Source organism: Ictalurus furcatus, chromosome 5 (assembly GCF_023375685.1).
Source record: "Ictalurus furcatus strain D&B chromosome 5, Billie_1.0, whole genome shotgun sequence".
NCBI classification, from domain to species: domain Eukaryota; kingdom Metazoa; phylum Chordata; class Actinopteri; order Siluriformes; family Ictaluridae; genus Ictalurus; species Ictalurus furcatus.
This window is the reverse complement of record NC_071259.1, coordinates 21,543,563-21,558,084: the sequence shown is the minus strand read 5'-3', so window position 1 is coordinate 21,558,084 and position 14,522 is coordinate 21,543,563. Positions and strand designations below refer to the sequence as shown.

The following is a 14,522-nucleotide window of genomic DNA, read 5'->3' as shown; positions in this document are numbered from 1 at the left end:
AGTGTTACAACCTGGAACTGAATTTCTTCTAATAGCTTTGCACCTCTGGCTTCTCATATTTTGCCCATTTTTCTTAGTAAAATGGCTTAAGCTGTGTCAGTGTGGATAGATCCTGTTGGGGAACATCAATTTTCAAGTCTTGCCACAGACTGTCACTAAGATTGAGGTCTGGTCTTTGAACAGGCCATTCAAACACATTCAAGTTCTCAATTTTGAACCACTCCAATGTAGCTTTGGCAGTATGATAAGGGCCATTATTTTGTTTGAAGGTGAACCTCTGTTGCAGTCTCAAGTCTCCTGCAGACTAGAACAGGATTTCTAAGACTGCCTTTTACATGTCTCTATGCATTTTGTCCTCAACCCTGACTAGTTTCCCTTTCCTTGCTGATGGTAATCAACCAGACAACATGATGCTACCACCATCACGCTTCACTGTGGGGATGATGTTCTCAGGCTGATGAGCAGTATTGGGTTTCTGCCAAATATAGCAAACATATTTAAGTGATTCACAGTGAAGAGGGTGAATACTTATGCAATTATTTTTTTTAATTTATAAATAATTAATATTTATTTACAAGCCATATTCATTTCAAATATTAACATTGCGTAGATTCATGACATGTAATCCCAATTAAGTTCCAGGTAATAACACTACAAATGTGAAAAAGTTGAAAATGGATTACCTATCTTATATACCTTTTGGCATTTTTTTAATTAGCAAAATTAAATTTCATCATCAGGCTGCCTGGAGATTCTATGCAACAAACCTTTCTCGAACAGACCTGCTGTCAACCTGGGATTTTTACGAGCAGACAGTATCTGTTCCAATGTACAGGTACAGCAGTACATTTGAGCTGTCATTTCAATGTCAGCTATTGCATCACTATTTCATCATTTTTTGGTATTTCATAGTTGAATTACTCTCATTTTGATACTTTTGCTCTAACAGAAGTCTATAAATTCAGTATCTCCAGGGTACCACTAATAATGTGTAATAAACCATTAAAGACCTTTAGGCCTTAAGATAAAAAAAAAGTGCAACCTGCATTAATGCCTGAAGGAGTTTTCATTTTACTGTGATGGAAAAATTTTACTGAGCCAGAACTGCAAACATTCTGTTCTTTCGTTGCCAGAAACACAATGGCCAATTGTACTTTTAAGATATTAAATGAGTCATTGGTTCTGTTTACATGTGTCGTTATATCGTAGTTTTACTGCTTAGTATGATGAAAAAAATGAACCATTAACCATAACACATTTTTGCAAAAAATTTAATGAAAGAAAATTCAGTGTGCTAGTATACCATGATAAGAAAATTTGAAGTAGATTCAAAGAGTTACAGTGTTAATGTTATGCCATGATACACTATATGACCAAAAGTATGTGGACACCTAACTATCACACTCATATGTCACACCCAGCCTTCCATAAACTGTTGCCACAAAGTTGGAAACACACAGTAGACTAGGAAGTCTTTGTATACTGTAACATTACAATTTCCCTTCACTGGAATTAAGGGGCCCAAACTTGTTCCAGCATGATAATGCCCCTGTGCACAAAGCAAGCTCTGTGAAGAGCACAGTTTGCCAAGGTTGGTGTAGAAGAACTTGAATGGCTGCAGAGAACCCTGACTTCAACCACACCAATCACTTTTGTGTTGGATAAACTGGACTGTGTGCCAGGCCTCATTGCCTGTCATCTGTGCCCAACCTTACTAATGCTCTTGTGGCTGAATGGGCAAATCCTGTCACACTGCAAAATCTAGCAGAAAGCCTTCCTAAAAGAGTGGAGGTTATTATAACAGAGTGGAGGCTATTATCTTTGTTATTGCAAAGTTGTAACCAGATACTGTGAACGCAGAATTCATGATATTAGATTGTATGGTTGTATGGTCCCATTAATTTTTCATGCCATTACACCATTTCCAAAATATCTTATGAATTTAGCTGTTGTAATAGATTTTTAAAGAACACTTTAGCTAAACTCTTGTTACAGCCTGATAGATATTGCTAAAATAGATGCTACAGTGCTGTGTGTCCTGATTTCTCCTGTTTACATAAAACAAAGGCAACCTGAGTAAACACACAATATAGTTTGTATTTTTTTTTAAGCTGAAGCAAAAGAAAAGTTATTCAACACATATCACCCATGTGGAAAAACCAATTGCCCCCTTAAATTTGAAATCTGGTTGTGCCACCTTTAGCAGCAATAACTGTAACCAAACGCTTCCGATAACTGGAGATCAGTCTTTTACAAAGCCATGCTGGAATTTTGTCCCACTCTTCTTTGCAGAAATGCTTTAGTTCAGCCACACTGGAGGGTTTTCAAGCATGAACTGCCTGTTTAAGGTCCTGCCACAGCATCTCAATTGGTTCAAGTCAGGCCTTTGACTAGGCCACTACAAAACTTTAATTTAGCTTGTTTTGAGCAATTCATGACATATGGCCCCAAAATGCTAATGGAAAGTGTTCGATCACCAAAAAGATGGTTGTTTTGCCTTAAGAAGAAAGCAGATCTGTTATAAAGTCTATAGAGATATGGAACCATGGCCATTGCAGGACTGGGCAGGATTTTGCCAGCTGAGTATGTTTCTAAGTATAGCTTTATAAATGCCTGGAAGAGAGAGGGGCATTGACCAGTCCCTATGACATCACCAAATATTTATAAGGACCTGATGTGGTACTGAAAGCTCTCTTCGATTTGTGACCCTCTCTGATCCCATTTAAGTTGTAGGCAGTAAGACTGTAGCTGTTTTGAGTTGTTCCAGTGCTGAAGGCACCAGACAGAGTGGGTAACTATATTATACTGCTGTTTTGGTTCAGCACACAATAATCAATTCAGGAGTGGTGACCTATTCCCTGCTTCTGTACAAACACGAAGACTGCAGACACCAAGTCTGATGTAGCCTTTCTGCAAAGCCACAGAGTTGTATTCTTCTATGGCTTTATTTTCTGTGGCAGTTAGTAGGTGGAGTGTGATCAAGGTGGCGTGCCGCCTGAGAGCAGGTTGATGGCATAGTCATAGGGTCTGAGCAGAGATAGGGCGCATTCTCTGGATTTCCTAAACACCTCTTTGAATTCACCTTATTTTAGCTTCATACTTAGAACTTAGCTTCATACTTTCCTGCGTAGTTGCATCGCTATCTACAGACATAGTGGCTGCAGTGACTGTAAGACGAGATAGGCAGTTATAAAAGTGAGGGGACCAGGCTGCAATTTCTTGTTGAAAAAGCACCATTGTGGGAACAGACTGATTAAATTGAACCCTTGTAGATTGAGCACATCTTGCTAAGTCTACAATTTCAACATCAAGAATCAGGTGTGTAAGTGCACAAAGCCTGCACCCACAACAGACCTTTCTGAATCACGATGCCACATAATGATATCATATCAATATCCTTGAAAGGAAGAAGGTTTGAAAGGCTGGATGGAGGTTGTAGGACTCCATTGGTAGCTGAAGCTATAGCAACCTCTCTAACATTGATTACAGAAATAATATGATCAGAGATAGGCCACTCCTTGATATATGACTGCAGCATGGGGCAGCATGTAATGTTCAGTAATAATCAGGTCTCTAGTGAAAAACCATGGAAATAATATCAGATTCTTAAAGTGATGCATGCACAGATACAAGACACTTTGCTCAAGTTGTGATTAACCTGTTTTTTTCCTTTTCTTTTTTTTTGTGTGCATGTTATCAGAGCCAAACACCACATATTACTTACAACATTTTAACAGCCATCTCGAATCAGTTTCTGAAAGACCACCTTGTCAGTCTGATTCAGGTTTATGGGTCTTGCCCCATTCAAGCAGTTTGGAGCCTAGTCTTGTATGATTGAAAATACCTGCCTGGGAAAAATGCCAAGATGGCCACCAAGTGGACATATTTTACTATAAGGACTTTAAATTACATACAGTACCAGCCAAAAGTCTGGAGACACTGGATTGACTACATATTTGTCATTGTCTTAAAGGCATTTTGATGCTAAGTGTAATTTTTCTCTCTTAGTAACAGAAAAAACAAACCAAAAAAACATAAATTGTTTTATGATTATAATTTAAAATCCAGGCAAAAGAAATGAATAAGTCGATATTTTTTTGTTTTGTTTTTATTGCCAAAAATATCAGATACCAAAATCAAAAGTGACTTATGTTTATGGTTTATTATCTTTGTTTTCACATCCCACCACCCAAAAGAGCTAAATACATTATTTACATTAGTTCATTCAGTTCAGAGGTAGCTCGGTCTCCCAGGTCCAGGCCTCATTTATAGATTTGCTTACCGTGTGTTGGAGAGTCAAGTTAAGTTATGCTCAGCTCAAAATCTTTTTGCTTCACCAAGATCATATGTCATAATCTCTGATATTTTTATGCAGTACAACCCTCTTCAAAATTGTCTATGATCATTTCAGAATATCATTCAAAAGCTATATCCAAGGCTAGCTAAAAGCAGGGCATATGTGTATTGACTGGACTTGACTTAATGATTTACACTCTTATCTGCAACGACTGATTTAAGGGATGCTTTTCTGTTTGAGTTCATTTATGATTTTATTTTTTGATATACACAGAAGCAAAAGAAATACGAGTTGCTTTTGAATTGTGTATCTGCTATTTCTGACCATTTAAAAAAATCTGTTTGTGTTTAACTTCTTCTGTCTGGATTTTTAAATAATAATCAAATAACCGTTTGTGTTTTAAAAAATACATATATATTATTATTTTTTTTTCTGTTACTGTTTTTTTTTTGCACATAAATAGAATGACCAAAAAGTACACTGACCTTTGATAAAGGCTTATGGTTGAAAGATGAATGTAAATAGTGAAATTAATGCCCATGTATAAATGCATTTCTGATTCAAAATGTAATTATAATAAGGAGTTTTTGCTTTACCTGAAGTAAAGCTGATTCAGAAGATGCCAAAAACGTGCAAAGCTTCATTAGGAATACTGTTAAAATTTTAAAATATAAGAGTTTTACTTTGTTGAACACTTTTCTTGGTTACTGCATAATTCCATGTGTTATTTCATAGTTTTAATGTCTTCTTTATTATTCTAATATCTGCATTATTGTTATAAAATAATATAAAATAGTTAAACAAACAAACAAATAAATAGAAAATAAAACCTTCTATGAGCAGCTGTGTCAGAAATTCGGACTGATAGTGTATAGTGTATTATATTTAGTTTGCATATAAGACATCTATAATGAAAAAAATGCAAAATGGAAATAAAAAAGGGTTTATAGCTAATGCTAATTTTTCAATAATAAGTGTGTTTTCTGTGAATCTATTTCCTCAGACTGATCCCTCCTCTCAATCAGCTGGACCTCTTGCGCAGTCTGAAGGGCAAGTCTGGATTCAGGTTGGAGTGACACTTCTCTATTAATATTAAATGGATTTCTTCCAAATTTTATTTTGTGCCAGCAGTATACAGGAGACATGGGAGTCCATTTTTAGTTAGTGAATTTGTTGTTATTTTCAATTATATGAGTTTTGCGTTAGTCACAATTCCTTAATCATTCAATACTTTATTAATGCTATCTCATAATTTATTGTCCGTGTCTGTCTATTCTCTCTCTCTCTTTTTTTAAACCAAAGGAAGGACTCACAGCCTGAAGCTTCTCCCAGGTTGGTTAAATAGCTAAAGTTTTCATGGATTTTTGAATGTCGATTTCCAAAAACCACTCATTACAAAGATCATTCATGTGGCAGATTTTTTGGGAGTTCCATGCACCAGCATTATTCTTCGTAGGAATGCAAAGTCCATGCATTTCTCTCTGGATATCTGTGATTCAAAAAATTATATTCAGTTCAGTAGCACTTTATAATACAGTACTGCTTCATATATTTACAAGGTAAAGACTCTGGTACAACACATTTAACATCTTATATCAATACCGCGTTATAAAGTTTACAAAGGTTAATTACGTTCCTAAATTTATACTTGAGCTGTATACTTTTGACAAGTGAATACCTTCTAATATACTGTACTGTAATATTTCAAAGCATATTTCAAAATTGAATTGTCTTCTCAATAAATTATCTCTTAATTATGGCCTCCACCATTTTGACAATTCCTTGTACAATCTCTTGTGTCTCTCACCACCCACTGAACCACACTTGCAGTAGTGAGATTTCACACAAAGACCCCCTCTGTGGGTGTTGCCCGAGAAGCAATAGGTACCGTAGCACACAGATACTAACATCTGCACGCCCGGATTTTACTCCAGCACTTGGATCTGTGTCTTTTCCCTGTTTATAATTTCTCATTTCTGACCTTGTTTCGAAATATGTTCCTTCAATTTATTCTCCGTAATGTAAAAATGTCAAGTGCCGCTTTTTGGATAAAAACTATAAAGTAGTTCAATGCATTTTAACACCCAGTTTTTCACATTTCACTGGTTGTGTTGTTGTCAGTAGACTCTGCTCTGATATGTCAACTATGATCACTATGAAGACCAGACTTTTAGCTTTGAGTGAAGACAGAGTGGGAGAGAGGGTGTGTTAGAAGGATGGAAGGATAGACAGATAGACAGAGAGAGAAATTGCAAGAGAGATGCTTGTAGCACAGCCTGACCATTTCAGGAGACCTTTCAACAGCTTGAAAGTTGCCCAATGAGGTTTTGTGAATTATGTGTAGGCCTAGTTATGTGTAAAATGTAATTACCAACAATAATTTAAACATTAACCACTTAGGAAATTGCCTTCAGTCCCACCGTTAGACAAAACCTCTATTGGGAAGCTCTTTCTCTTTTGAATAAAATGTTCAGAGCTGTGGAAAATACAGATAGTGTCTGTGTCATCAGACCATGTAGCCTACCATTTTGCCATTACAGCAAGCTTTTTCATAAACTAGCAATCTCACTGCAATATGCAGCATGCAATGAATGACACAGCTTCATCTGTATTTATCATGTCCAAATGGCATTTGAATTGAGAATTATTTGACAGTTGCTGCCACAACAACAAACCAAAAAACAACAGTATTTCATTTGACAAATCAATAAAACCATAAAATCAAACCTATTTCTGTGATATCATCTTTGGCATTCCAGGATCTGCACAAAGCTTTCCTCACAGTTTCTCTTAGTTTCTGAAAATACTTGGCACAAATCAAATTTGAGTGGTAATTTAAGGCAAGCTTGACAATCTTGCACCTGATCAATGTCTAAGATATTAGATTATATTTTAGACCGATTTTTTTTCTTTTACATAATGCCTATTATTTCTTAAGCAACCTAACATACAATGTTTATGCAATCTAATATGAAGACAGTAGAGCACACACTTTCAGCATGCTCTACATACAAACACTTTCAGCATGCTATAACATGCATGACTTCTTTTCTGCTGTTTTTCCAGTGCATTATACATGGCTGTGGCAGCATGAGGGGACTGTAGATTGCATGGCGTAAATGATGGGAAGCATTACTTGTTTATTGTTTTTGTGTGATATTTATAATAAAAAAAAAAAACCCAATTAGGATGGAAGCAGTTATACAAAGTGAATTGAAAATGACTTATGTCCATTGCCATTTGGTATATCATGTCTTAATGAAAATGGTTTTATTGTTACGTATATAAAGAAAACGATTTTGTTATTGTATTAATATAATCATGAAGTAATATGAATCTTGACACTGGTGTCCAAAATTGCAGATTTTGTCACTGAACAATAGTTAAACTACAACTAAATGTCCTTCTAAAATGGAAATTGATCATTGAAAATGAATGAAATGAATCATATTTCCAGAATACAGAATGTTAGACACTCTATTTGTTTCACAGGAGTATGTGTCAATTCTTCAGCAGTGTGTTGTCATTTATATTATCAATACATATAAATAATGATTTGATTATTCCTTTGCTTCTGTTTCACTCGTACACCCCCCAAAATGCTTCACGCACAGCCGTAAGTCAAGCATAAAAGAGAAAGCATTCCCCAGCCCCTCAAAGAGTGCAGGGGGAAAGGAGACCAAATCACCTGGAGCAGACGAGGGAGCGGCAGAAAGTCCTAGCAAGGTGCCAAAGAGCTGGAGCTTCACTGAGCGTAACCGCTCCAAACACTCCTTTAAGATGAAAGAGGGTCGGACCTCAGAAGGTCAGAATTGTTTTTCTTTTTATATATATACACACAGTAACTCCTGCAGGCAAACACACATTCACACACACCTATAATTACTCCTTGTGTTTCAGTTTGAGTTTTGCTCTTTAATGTGAGGACCATGTGTGTAATAAGAACAGGTTGTATTGACTGGCACAGAACCAGCTGTCATAGCCTTTTCCCAGATCTGTCATGTTCAAAAGATGGTGTCAGATATAGTCTACTGATTAGCATAGTTTATATAAAAAATTGAGGGATAATTATTTCCATAACATGCAAATTTTCATTGACTGTACTGATCCATAGGTTATGCACAGGAATTTGAATAGTTCTCCTCCACTAGCTAGTTTCTTTGCATCTTCATGCCATGCTGTGATCAGCTTTAAAAAAAAAAAAAAGAGAGAGATTTTATATTTCATTTCTTCCTGCTTACAGTCTACACTCTCATCGCTTCCTTTCTCATTTCTCTTCACTGAAAAAAGTGCTGATTGAGATGCAGGATGAAGACTTCGGAACGAAGAGTTCTCCAGGTTAGGCTGTGATCCAGAAATATGATCCAGAAAGCATCAAGATGACATTGCAGTTTGCTGTTAAAAAATATATGTATATATATATGTAGTAACTGCAACTGCTTTATTAGTCAATTACTGCCTCGAACATAAATGTTTTGGGTAGTTAATAGACTTCTACATTTGTAGATGAAAATGATTAGTTTTGAAAATGTGGCCCACTTTCAGCATCAAAGCCATGGCATCATTTAATCATGATGGGTCCATTCATAAAGTGCAATAATTAGCCACCTAATGTCTGCAACTTGTGATTGACATGTGGTTCTTTAAACCATTTTCATCTGAAACTTTTAACCATTTCTTTCCCATTTCTCTCTCTCCACATTTTGGCAGCAATTGAGGGGTTGATCAGTAAGACAAATCATGTTTTTTAGGGTTGCGCTTTTACTTTAAGCCACAATAACACAAGCTCAGCTAGGAGCAGCTACAGAAGAAAAAGAGTGCATGTCTAAAAATGGCTTTTTAATTACTGAGTTGCAGCTTGCCTTAACAAGATTTGCTTTCCATGCAACACCCTCTGTCATAAACTTTGCTGAGTCCTGCGTCTCACCAACAGAGGTTACTAAAGGCCTATCCTGGTAGTGAAGCAATATCTTAAATGCCTGAATATGCATATCTGCTGAATTATTCATCATCAGTTATTTTAATGATTATGTCTTTTTTTGGGTATCGCAAGATATCAAATGCAATAATAGATTTTGTGACGAATTTTTTATGACTGAATGTGTTGCAAACAAATATATTTTGTCATTTTGCTCTTTTCCCCCACCCAAATTCTTTGCATTTACCTGCATGAGGATTTTTCTATGCTTTTGGAGGACACAAAAAATGGTTGTTTACAATATTCAGTGATTTCATCAAAGAATCACTGACTATTTTATGTCATTTGAATTGGTTGTATAATTCATATGACTCATACCATATGATTCATATGACTCATATTAATATCTTAATTCATATGACATAAAAATATTCCTGTTACATTTTCTACCATCTTAACATGCCAGCCAGCGAAGCGTAGTACTCGCTAGAGTTCAAATATGTCTTGCTGTGAGTCTTTTTATGTGCACAGTGCGGTTTAATATTCAGTGTGTCAGGTAAGTGGTTTATGCATGGTTAATAATGCAATTAAATCTTAGGATGAGAACAATGAAGCCTGTCTAAATTTTCTGCTAAAAAAGATACTAACACCTAAAAGATAATTATACAATATACTGAGCTACCAAGTAATAACTTGGCTTGATTATGCTCTTGAGCATTTGTGTTTTTAAGATCGAGATTATTGCCACTGGAATGTTCTAACTGAATCACTGCTCTTGTGGAAAGCCTGATAGATATATGAGAAACATTATTTTAGTTTATAAGAGAATTTGTGGATGTGTGTTATAGAAGCGAGTCTTCCTGAGGACTTTGGCGATGATAGAACATATGAATTTCTGCAAGATATGTCTCCTGCACTGAAAGCCACCATAAGGGCAATCTGGTAGGAGACGGCCACATGGACTGTCTTTTGATAATGTTTGTGAAGGTTTTCAGTCACCAGGTTATTAAATAATCTATCTGTATTACGTCATTGTTCTTGGACTTGATGTCAATTTGCTTAGACTTACAGTTACTTGATTCTTTATTATGGACCAGCTTCTAATTTTAAAAATGAGATATTAGACCACTTTAAGCAGGATAAAACATGAATTAAGATGTTTTGCACATTAAAGAGAGACCTTGACAAAAGTAAATATCAGTTTGAATAAATATAAGACAATACAATGCAATATACAGTTCCCTCCAAAAGTATTGGAACAGCAAGGCCATTTTTTTGTTTTTGCTATACACTGAGGACATTTGGGTTTGAGATCAAAAGGTGAACATGAGACAATAGATCAGAATTTATTATAATATTTTGAGATACTGGATTTTTGATTTCCATGAGCTGTAAGCTGTAATCATCAAGATTAAAACAAACAAAAAAAAGGCTTAAAATATTTCACTTTATGTGTAATGAATCTAGAATATATGAAAGTTCCACTTTTTGAATTAAATTACAGGGAGAAAAACAACTCTAACACTTTAACAACCTAGAACCTGGCACCTTTTGTTTGAACCCACCCATTTTTAAACTGATCAAAAAATATTGCAACATGACTGGCAGGTGCATCTTGTTGCCCAGATGTGTCCTGTTACATAGATTTTTTAACAATTAATAGCTCTGAATGTCTAATCTTAGTTTAAGCCCTGGGTTTCACCTGTGAAGACTGCATTTGTTGTTAAAAAGGATAAGCCAACATGAAGACCGGAGAGCTGTCTATGGGATAAAAGCAAGCCATTTTGAACTTGAGGAAAAAAAAAGAAGATCGATCAGAACCAAGTGTCGGACATAGCCAATACAACAATTTGAGATGTCCTGAAAAAGAAAAAAAAAACAACCAAACATCAAACCATGGAAAACAACAGCAGTTGATGACAAAAAAACATTGTGAGAGCTGTGAAGAAAAACCCAAAAACAAAATCAGTGACATCACCAACAAACTCCACAGGGCAGGGGTTAAGGTATCACAATCCACCGTTTGAAGAAGACTTCGAGAGCAAAAATATAGAGGCCATACCTCAAGATGCAAACAACTCATAAGCAGTGAGAATCAGAAGGCCAGATTGGAATTTGCTAAGAAATACAGAAATGAGCCACAAACGTTCTGGAACCAAGATTAACCTCTACCAAGTGATGGAAAGGCCAAAGTGGGAGAAAGAAAGGATCTGCCCATGATCCAAAACATACAGTACAAGCTCATTGGTCAAGCATGGTGGAGGTGATGTAATGGGTATGGCTGCTTCTGGAATGAATAAATTCAGAAGTCTACAGAAACATTATGTCCGCCAATTTTCTGAGAAATTCATACAATGTAACTGGGAGGAACTTCATCATGTAGCAAGACAATGATCCACAACACATCAAATGACTTCATCGGGAGAAAAAAGTGAAAGGTTTTAGACTGACCAAGTCAATCACCTGATCTTAACCCAGTTGAGCATGTATTTCACCTCCTGAAGAGGAAACTGAAGGGTGAAACCCACCAAAACAGACAAAAACTGAAATTAGCTGCAGTAAAAGCCTGGGAAAGCATCACAAAAGAGGAATGCAACAGTTTGGTGATGTCAGTGGGTCGTTCGTTTGATGAAATTATTGCAAGCAAGGGATATGCAACCAAATATTAAGTGTATTTACTTCAATTAACTTTAAGGTTGTTCTTATCTGTTGTAATACTTTTGCTCTCCAAAGACGGCAAGCTCTAAGTGGCATCTAGATGTAAATATCAGGAAATAACAGCTGAATTTCTGATCTATTGTATATTCATCTTTTGATTTCCAACCCAAATGTCTTCAGTGTATAGTAAAAACAAAAGAATTGGCCATGCTGTTCCAATACTTTCAGAGGGCATTGTATATTTCCTAGCCCCTTTACAAAAGGACAACCTTTTGGTGTAATTCAGTGGTTGTGCAAATTGATTGTTGTTCTACATAATTCTAAACTAGTGTAATCATCTTAAAAATCATTGGTCTCAAAGTAATACTAATTGTTTCTCTTCTATAGAAATGTCACATCTAATGAAACCACTTCTGTTGATATTGCTGTTTTAACTGAGAAGATGTGCTTGTCTTGCTCTCAGTATCATGCGTTTCCTGGTGTCTAAGAGGAGGTTTAAAGAGAGCTTGAGGCCATATGATGTAATGGATGTGATTGAGCAGTATTCAGCAGGCCATCTGGACATGCTGTCTCGCATCAAGAACCTGCAGTCCAGGCAAGAACAATGTCAAATCACAGCTGCATTTACGTTCACATAACAACTGGGTTAATAATTCCAGATTTCTTCTACACATGCTTTCTTTGTACACAATATTTTGCCTTTTAAATTTTTGATTGCTGTTTCTGTAATCAGGTACAGTGCCCTCTGGTGGTTACACAATGTTGTATCTTTCTAGCATTTAAACACTCCCAATGGTTTGACTATAGTGGCTCAAAGCTGTCATACTCATGACACATTCACTCATCTCTGAGCACCCATGCACCCTAAAAAAAGTTTCAATTCTTTTCTTTTCTTTTTGTCTCACATTCCAAAATTCTGATGTGAGTCAAGACTCATGTTTCTCTCTCAAATAAGATTAATATATGTTGTGAAATCAAATCATTGTTCCACACATATACAATATATTCCAACAGCAAATAACCATTGCTTGTGTGTCATGACAAATGTGGGCATGGAATATATTCTCACTTATTTGTCCTTGGTTCTCTATGGAGCACTGTGTTTGGTATCCATGTGTTGCTTCATGATGCTTTGCCCCATTTCTTCTCTATGTACTTTGGCAGGATAGATTTGATTGTGGGCCCCCCACCCCCTTCGACCCCTCGCCATAAGAAGTACGTAATCAAAAGCCACAAACAGTTTGTAGTTTGCCCATTATTGAACAGCATTGCAATGCATATTGTCAGGATTTTAATCTGAATGCTTTTTACTAAATCAATTGCAATAAATGTAGTTCAGTATCCTGTTCTTATAGCATGACCATATTCTTTAAATGCCTGTTCTGAATCATGCCCAAACTGCTGTTATAAAAGCTACAAAAGCATGTAAATGCTGTCCAATAATTCTGTACTCACACCAGTGAGCATATACTCTAAATAGTGGGGGACTAATACATTTATGCATGCCATTCTTGCATTTGAAAATGAAAATCAAGCCAACCATTAACAATAGAATCAGTGAAGCATGAAGCATCATAAGGCATGGTACCAGGTAATATTTTTTTGAACATTCTTTATTTGCTCACTTATTTAAAGACCTTTTTCCTACAGGTATTATATCAAATGTGTTGCCAGTGACATGGCTGGCATTAAGTATAGTTAATACATCACCACTCAGTTGGGTGGATCTCTCTGCATTGCAATATTATTTTCCATGTGACCGTGCCAACTTTGACAGAGTGGACACTTGCAAAGAGTATGTGGGATGCGCTTGCCTTTATAACACCTAGATAACTAGCTAGCTTGATAGTTAGCTGTCTTGCTAACAGAAGTGGCTTGTGATTATACATTTTGGTGGGGCAGGACTACATTAAAAAAGAACATAGCCTCAAATAAATTTATGTCAAGAGGTTGTAGGTCTATTGAACCCTGTAATTAGGAATTGAGAGCTGACAACACACAATTATCCAGAATACAGTCTAGCAGCTAGTTTTGGATATTTTTAGAGGTAATTTATTTTGACTGTGTTTGATACAGCAAGGGTGTTTCACACTGGCATTGTCACAGTGGTTGAGGCTCACACAGAAGAGCTAATGTCATTAATCAGGGTTCAAAGGTTTCAGCAAAATTTCCAGCCCAACTACATCCACCACACAAACCACACAAGACCTGAAAATATCTCAAAATGTTGGAGATGCATTTGCCTTTGTGTGGCAAACAAGGTCACTCTGGTGCACACATATTTCTGATGTACAGACATTATCCACTCCATAACTCCCCTTTCCGTCTCCCAATCTTTTGCAGTATATCTTACAATAGAAGTACAGATCGACCGATAATCGGTTTTACCAATATTTTTCAATATATTTAAGCATTTTTCCATAATCGGTTATCGTTTTTTCAAAATCAGATCCACCGATAAATGGTGTTTTGAGAATTGCGCCATAACATTCATTAATGTACAAATGAAATATGCGACGTAAATGCTTTATATGTAGTTTCAGCAGCTTGGTGCTAAGAAATGGAAATGGAAATCTCACGGAGTTTACCTCATCGAAGCTTTTATTTTTTAAAAAAATACACTTTAGTAACAGTGCACTTTATTTTTTG

At 36.1% G+C, this 14,522-nt stretch overlaps 1 protein-coding gene across 1 annotated transcript in view; it reads left to right on the top strand.

The window, feature by feature from the left end:
* kcnq2a (potassium voltage-gated channel, KQT-like subfamily, member 2a) overlaps positions 1-14,522 on the top strand; it is a 37,201-nt gene that overhangs the window by 18,716 nt on the left and 3,963 nt on the right. Inside the window, exons 8-16 of the mRNA XM_053625206.1 lie at positions 741-835; positions 5,301-5,363; positions 5,600-5,629; positions 6,128-6,181; positions 7,912-8,102; positions 10,064-10,157; positions 12,337-12,468; positions 13,038-13,088; positions 14,240-14,254. Of these exons, the coding sequence (XP_053481181.1) occupies positions 741-835; positions 5,301-5,363; positions 5,600-5,629; positions 6,128-6,181; positions 7,912-8,102; positions 10,064-10,157; positions 12,337-12,468; positions 13,038-13,088; positions 14,240-14,254 (725 nt within the window). The remainder of the gene's footprint in view (positions 1-740; positions 836-5,300; positions 5,364-5,599; positions 5,630-6,127; positions 6,182-7,911; positions 8,103-10,063; positions 10,158-12,336; positions 12,469-13,037; positions 13,089-14,239; positions 14,255-14,522) is intronic.